Genomic DNA, 7,903 nt, shown 5'->3' on the forward strand with positions numbered 1-7,903 from the left:
TTTTTTTATTTTTTTTTATTTTTTTAATTAAGGTATTTTCGGAATAAAAATAAAAAATTTGGTAAAAATGTCGATTTTAAAACTAAATTAAACCTTAAGGACAATTTTGTAAGCAAAAAAAAGTGGAGACGAAAAAAATTTTCAACCCCTACCTTAGGGACCAAAATCGTACTTAACCCTTTTTTTAGTTATGAGAAAAAGACTTATGTTTCTGTGAGAGATTATTTGAAAAAAAAAAAGCCAATGAATGAAAAAATATGAATCAGGAAAAAAGCCATAATGGTCTCGGCTTTAGTTTGTCTTTGTTTTTTGTTTTGATTTGTTCTTGGTGTTTTGTCTTGCCCTTTGTGAATCTAAAATTGTAGTTTCGTTTGTCTTGGCGTAGAACTGGTTAGTTCATTTGTCTTTATCTTATTCTTGGAACTGAGGTTGTAATCTTGGCTATTAATATAGTGAAATTCCACCATAATTGTGATGAAAACTGAACGTAGACCTTATATGATTGAACTAGAATACATGTTGGTACCACTTTTTCTCTTTCTTTATTTTTAAACTTCTGTAGTTGCAAGAGACAAAACAAAAAAAATTTCTGCTAGTTTTATAACGCATTGAAATTTAAAATAGTGCCTTGATTCAATCCCCCACCTTTCTCAAGGCTCATATCATAAAACCTACAAAGGAGTTACTTTTAAAAGTCCAAGTGAATATAAATTTTTGAGTTAAGTGTTGTCTTAGTTCTATATGTTTTTGCTTAAAATCAAAACTATCCGTATTTTTTCCCCTTGTTTTTAAAACAGCCTATAACATTATAATATTTTGATAAAAAGGGTAAAAGATAGCAGTAGAGAAAGAATTCGTGTGTCTTCTAGTTGTATATAGAATGATACAATATAAACGGGTATTCATAGGTGCTAAGAGAATCGAAATAATAAAGGCGTAATATCCTATAATAAATATTCGAATATGTTAAATAATTCTAATAAAAGCTAATTGATCTTAATATATTCTAACATCTCCCTTAAACTCAAGTGACAACTTGAGTTTGAAACTTATTTAAAAAAATGAAATAAAGAAAAAAAAATGCATAAACTGATAGAATGGGTGCAGATAGAACTGCCTGAAAAGAGTGCAGATGGAACTGCCATAAGAAAACACAAACGGAATTGCCACAAGAAAAGTGCAGACGAAACTGCCGGCAGGAAGCACAGATGGAACTGTCAGAAGAGAACGCATACGAAACTGCCGAAAGGAAATGCAGACGGAACTGCCAAAAGGGAATGCAGATGGAACTGCCGGATAGGAACACAGACGAAATTACTGCAAGAGTGGCTAACTTCCAAAAAAACTATCGAAAAGATGGCAAACTGCTAGAAACTGTTGAAAAGTGACAAAGTGCGAAGAGATGGCAAACTATCGGAAAGTGACAAAAAACAATGGTTCTCCATGAGAATAAGTAAGTAGTGAATGAGCTAATTAGTAAGGTGAGAAAGCATTAAAGTATTGACAAAAGAGAAGGAAAAAAATAGCACGGAAGAAAAGTATGAAAAGTACAGTTATTTCACTAGAAGAAATTAACTTATCCTCCTTAAGGAGGATACCATGGTTCTAATACCATGTGAGAAAGGGTAAGAGAGAATAGTAAAGAAAATGTTTGTATGTATTCAAGTTATATGTGTATTCTTGAGTAAGTTGAAAATAATACAATGTACAAGGATATATACAGGTGCTAGAAGAATCAAGATAATAAAAACGTAATATTCTACAATAAATATATAAATATGCTAAATAATTATAATTGATATTAACCGATCACAATTGATCCTAATTGTACTCTAACACTTTTAAAAGAATCTCATCTTTTTTGAACTCTATTTCTAACCCAGCACTATATCCAACCTTTCTACACATATACCGTTAATGCTATGAACAAAGTAATAACAACAAATATGTTTATTTGGTTGAATTTGTTACGGAGAGAATGTACTATCAATCTCTATTTCATTAAATTTAATCATCTGCATCAATTATAGAAAGAAAAAGGAGGAACGAGTGAATAAAAGTATGAAAAAAAAGAGAAAAGAGTGCGAAGATGAGGAGGATACCGATAACAGACGGTGAGAGAATCGAGGTGAGAGATGACGAGCTCCAAAAGCAACCGTGAGCACCAGGAGTGGCAACATGCTCACTCCTCCTTCCTCTATTCCTCTACTAACATCGCCACTCTCTCTCCCCCTATTTCGGGTTCTATCTCTGCCTCATCTTCTGGCGAAGCCAACGATAATAGTGGCATCTTCTCTCGCCGCTATATAGGGGTGCCAATGGATAGGGTATGGTTTGAACTCAATCTTAACCTTATCCGCAGGTTGAGTTTTTTAATAAATCTCAACCCTATCCTACCCACGGATTGAGAACAACTCAACTCTAATCCTACCTGCGGGTATCCGATCCTACTCGCGGGTTAACAAAAAAAATAAAATATTATTATATCACCTAAAAATATATAAATTAAAAATTCAATACAAACATTCAAATAACACAATTATCCCATACACAACATAACAATCAAATGTTCAACTACACATAAAAGTCTTTGTTTAAGTAAATAACACAAACACAAATAAAATCATTTAAGTCCATGTCTCCATGAGCATTCCATTTGTTGTAACATCACCATCTAGTTTATGACTTCAGATACAACATCATCATCATTTGTAGTTTGATAATCAAAATTTTTCACCTAAAATTTGTTTAGAAAAATAAAAATTTATGACAAATAATTTATATGTATATAACAGAAACAACATAAATCCATAAACTTCTCTATCCAATTTCTTGACTAGTTATCTGTCTAATTTGCATATGTACTTAAACTAGGTCGATAAATAAAAATAATCATTGATTAATCAAATTCTTAGTGCTTTCAAAAGTTTTCACTCCACAAATCAAATTAAATAATCACCGATCAAGATAGATCAATATACTTTCAAGCAAAATGAGCATGGAGAGTAGGCGCTGAAGTCTAAACGAACACGGCAGGTAGAGTGCAGCAGAGTTGGCGACACAACGCGGACAAGCTGAACGGAGGAATGAAGGAACCAAGCACGCGAGCAAGCTAAACGGATGAGCGAAGCATGCGAGCAAGCTGGCGACGCGAGTAGGGTGCAGCAAAGTCGGTGACAGGTGTGTAAGGCAGACGCAGGTAAGGTGCAGTAGCTCCAGCGATGGGAGTGGGGGCAGACACGGATAGAGTGTAGCAGCACTAAGGTGCATAGAGATTGAGATTTGAGAGAAGAGAATTAGGGTTCGTTGTGTTCTTGAAGGGCTGTGAAATGTGAATTTGCGATCTGAGGATTAGGGTTTATTGTTAATGTTGTATTTATATCTCTTTAACGTAAAAAATAAATTTTATATAAATAAAAGTGTTAAAATTAGAAATTGATGAGCTTGGTTCAGTGGCTAAGGATCTTTTGCACAAGTTGAAAGTCCTTGGTTTAACTCCCATATGTAATATTTTTATAATATACACATATATACATAGGGTGCAAGTTAGTCGGGTAAGATTGTGACTTCTCCTTACTCCATTAGGGCACCATCTTCTTCTTCCTTTCTTCCCTTCTTCTATTTCTTTTTCCTTGAATCCATTTTTCTTTTCTTATTTTTTTTATTTTTTTAAATTTTATAATTATTTTTATTGGAAACAATTTGTCTAAAAAATTAATATTTAGGTTAAAAAAACATTTTAAAAATAAGATTTTGATAAAAAAGAGACAATTTTGGCTTTTAGCAAAAATATTAAAGATTAAAGAGAAAGTATAGAAAAACAATATATATAGTAAACAACGCAAACAATAGATTAGAGAATGAAGGTAAAATTATGTTTAAATATCAGATTCTTAATTAATTAATTATTATCAGATTTTAAAATTTAAAAAATTAGGATTAACACCCCTAAATAATAGGTTAAAAAAGAAAGTTAATTTTAATTTCAAAAATATAATTTTGAATTAATTAGGTTTAATAATAATTTGGAATATATATTTTTTTTAATTTTTGCCACAACCACTCTCGCGCAATCCTGTGCCACAGCCGCCATTGCTGTATCGCGACTTCGGTGTCCCTGCAGCTGCTGTCTTGTTATTTGTTCTTATTAACGAAGCCGGATGTTCATTTTACTATGTTTGCGGATGGTTCTTTTCATTCTAAAGTTAATGTTTATTTGGATATATCATTGGTATTTTACTTGATTTGCTTGATTCTGCTTGCACATGCTCCGCAAGATATTCATTTTACTATGTATGCGGATGATTCTTTTCACTAAAATGTGGATGTTTATTTGTGTCGTACCATTTTACTATTTATGCGGATGATTCTTTTCACGCATCGCATCGTCGCAGTGTGGCTGTACGACGGGTGGCCTTCTTCCTCGGCAAGAATGCGCATCACAGGGGAGCAATAGGGCGGTGTGGCTGTGCACGGCGCAGTGGGGCGATAATCGCTGTGGGAGCAGGGTGGTGGAGGTAGTGACGGCACTTCGTGGGCTTCAGGGGAGATGGAGATGCGACAGTGCATCGTAGAGGAGAGGCGACAGTGCAGTGTGGAGGAGAGACAGCGGTGCAGGATGGACGACATTTTAAAGGAGGCAGCAATGAGAGGCTGCAATGAAAATAGAATTTAGAGTTTGGTATGAGTAAAAACAAATAATAAAAAAAGTGAGTAAAATTAGATCGGAGTATTTTTTTTATATTTATTAAACTTGAGAGAACAATTCGTTATTCACATTGTTGACCCACTCTTTATCTATTTAACAGAGTTGAAGATTAAAACACCAAAAAAAATACTCATTTCTATTTTTTTTAAAGAAAAATATAAGAAAAAAAAGAGATATTCTTACAATAAGTGAACAATCATTAAATTAGTTAGTTAATTTAATAATTTAAAATATTAATTTTTTATTTTTTATGTTATTAATATGTATAAAATTTAAAATAATTAAATTTTATATTTATTTTAAAAAAATTTGATATTTCTACCCTACTCATTGTGAGCCTGGTCTGAACTGTGAAATTGAGTGTGAAACGGAACAACGGTAAAGAAAAGCCTGAGCTGAAAAAAGAACGTACACCACTGACCACATTCGTCTGATGCAAATAAAGTAACCATTTGAAAAAGAAAAAAAAATTCACTGTCTATCTCTTTACTCTTTGTTCCCTTCTTCAATCTTCTATTCTTCTTCCTCTTCTTCCACTTCACTCTGAAAACCACCCCCCAAACCTAGAAAGTAGAACAACTAAACCAAACAATGTTACTCACCACACTCTCCACACTCGCACTAACCATTACTACTCTCTTCACACTCTCTCCACTTGCCACGTCACACTACTCTTCTTCCCAACAACCACCTTCCTCTCCCTCTTCTTCAACTTCCCTCTCCGAGTGGCGATCCGCGCATGCCACCTACTACGCCGCCGCCGACCCTCGCGACGCTGTTGGCGGCGCGTGCGGCTACGGCGACCTCGTGAAAGCCGGCTACGGCATGGCAACCGTCGGTCTCAGCGAGGCACTCTTTGAACGCGGCCAGATCTGCGGTGCGTGCTTCGAGGTGAAGTGTGTGGATGATCTCAAGTGGTGTATACCTGGAACTTCCATTATTGTAACCGCCACGAACTTCTGCGCGCCCAATTATGGGTTTGATAATGAAGGCGGTGGACACTGTAACCCTCCAAATAAGCATTTTGTGCTTCCGATTGAGGCCTTTGAGAAGATCGCTATTTGGAAGGCTGGCAACATGCCGGTCCAGTATAGAAGGTACACCCTAACCGTAGTGTAGCATTTCCCTTGCTTTCGCTTCATTTTTTCCCCCCTTCATTTTAGGGATTTAGTTTTTGGATTAATTAGTGATATTTAGACAATGGATACCTGCTGCTGTGATATTTGAGTTAGTTACGTAAATCTTTGGAACTCTAAACAGAAAGTGGATATGAATGATTGCATGATAGTTGTGTCGGTAGGTTTGATTGCATTGAACAATGACTTCTTTTCACTTGGCTGAAATTCAGAGCTATCTCTATTTGATGAAATCGTAATCTGCATTTTTGTGTTATCACTTAACAGCTTTCAAGGTGCAGGCTTGGGTTCTTGAATGCTAATTAGATGATTAATGAGATACATTGGGGGTGGTTAACCCTGTTCCTTTATTTTGCGTGGTTTATTTGTTGTCATTGGCCTCTTCAAGAGCAAGGTTATTGAAGTGTCCAGTTAACTCATATGAGATTAGGTCTCCAAATCAAGTTTACTGGATGAATTTTATCAGAAAAAGCTTGCTCAGGAGCTTAATTGAGAAAAATCTTTATAAAAAGCGCTTGCCTGTTTAATCCTAATGAAATTTAAATTAGTAAAAGGGATCATGAGTTTATTCATGAAAAATTAGAATGGTAATTAGTAATATTTTGTATCATCATGCTACACTTAACACAAATTATTGGAATATAGAGTGAAATTAGTAGTTAGCCATGTCTAATTGTCTATATGCAACCTTGTTGCTACAAGGTTTCTATGGCAAATTTTTTTTAGATATATCCAAGGGAATGATATATGGTTTTCTTGTAAATTCAGGAGGTAAATGGATCCATAAGTGCCATAGATATACTTAAAAATATATTTCTGAATGTAAAGGGTGAGCAATGTTGCAGGATGTATTTTGATGTTCTGTTCTGTTATGGTGCAGGATACAATGCAGAAGGGAAGGAGGAATCCGGTTTACAGTAACTGGCTCTGGTATCTTCCTTTCAGTGCTTATCAGCAATGTTGCTGGTCATGGAGACATAGTCGCCGTGAAGGTTAAGGGCTCCAGAACAGGTTGGCTCCCAATGGGTCGGAATTGGGGCCAGAACTGGCACATAAATGCGTTACTACAAAACCAACCTCTTTCCTTTGAGGTTACCGGTAGCGATGGAAAAACAGTTATATCCTACAATGTTGCCCCCAAGGATTGGAGCTTTGGACAAACCTTTGAAGGCAAGCAATTTGAGCCCTAAGAAAATGCATCAATGAAGAAGAAAACATCTTTCGAGGGACCACTCTCATTCCCAATTTTTTACCAATATTTTAGGGATAAGGTAGTTTTGTTTTACAGTTTAATTTTTTTTGTTTTAAAGACGACTGTAGATAGCAAAATGATTTGGTGGTTTTGTGAGATTGTCAATGTGGCGTTGTACCTCTCTATTTATCATGTCTTAGGAGGTTTAGTAGGGAAATATGACTTCTTGGTCAAACAACAAAGGCTTAAGCATGTAAGTGCTGAGGCTCTTATTGAGATGTATCATCCTACCAACCTATTTTACAAGGTGTCTTCAATTTTACTTCTTCCTCTAACCAATAACTGTTATGGATAGACCATGACAAAAATGTTTCTTGAACACATTTCCCATCATTTTTGGGTTGATTTACCATCTGACTTATCATATATTATACCTATTTAATAGCGCACGAACAATTAAAAAAAAAAAAAGATTGTTACACTAAAATCAGCTAGTAGTATAAAATATATGTTAGAATAAAAATACATATTAAAAATAAGTTAAACTACACATATATTTATACACAAATATATTGACAAATATATTGATAACTGATTTCCTGTACAAATAGCATTTTCGGAAAAAAAAAAGAAGAAAAAAGTGCACGAACAATATGTGATCACAGTATAATGTATAGTATAGTGTGATAGCTATATTCAAATGGCATTAATGTTTCACAAAATTTTGGTTTTAAGTTTTGAATGACTTTTGTTATGTCTATTTTTGGTCGTCAGTTACTAATTTTTCTGTTTTTTCACTGAACGCAAGAAACATGGTTCTTGAATCAACAACAAATAAATGTACGGACCTCTGCTTTATATTGAAAC

General features: G+C 34.7%; 1 protein-coding gene across 1 annotated transcript; it reads left to right on the forward strand.

Annotated features, from left to right (window-relative positions):
• LOC107609681 (expansin-A13) lies at positions 5,118-7,371 on the forward strand. The gene is made up of 2 exons (XM_016311699.2): positions 5,118-5,805; positions 6,725-7,371. Exons 1-2 carry the CDS (start codon positions 5,300-5,302, stop codon positions 7,032-7,034), a joined length of 816 nt encoding a protein of 271 aa, XP_016167185.1. The 5' UTR covers positions 5,118-5,299; the 3' UTR covers positions 7,035-7,371.

Source organism: Arachis ipaensis, chromosome B07 (genome assembly GCF_000816755.2).
Source record: "Arachis ipaensis cultivar K30076 chromosome B07, Araip1.1, whole genome shotgun sequence".
In the NCBI taxonomy this organism is placed as follows: domain Eukaryota; kingdom Viridiplantae; phylum Streptophyta; class Magnoliopsida; order Fabales; family Fabaceae; genus Arachis; species Arachis ipaensis.

Bases quoted from the DNA above. Each gene is read 5' to 3' on its own strand.
- LOC107609681 (XM_016311699.2), top strand. From the start codon at position 5,300: ATGTTACTCACCACACTCTCCACACTCGCACTAACCATTACTACTCTC. The intron at 5,806-6,724 runs GTACACCCTAAC...GTTATGGTGCAG, and splicing joins ATGCCGGTCCAGTATAGAAG to GATACAATGCAGAAGGGAAG.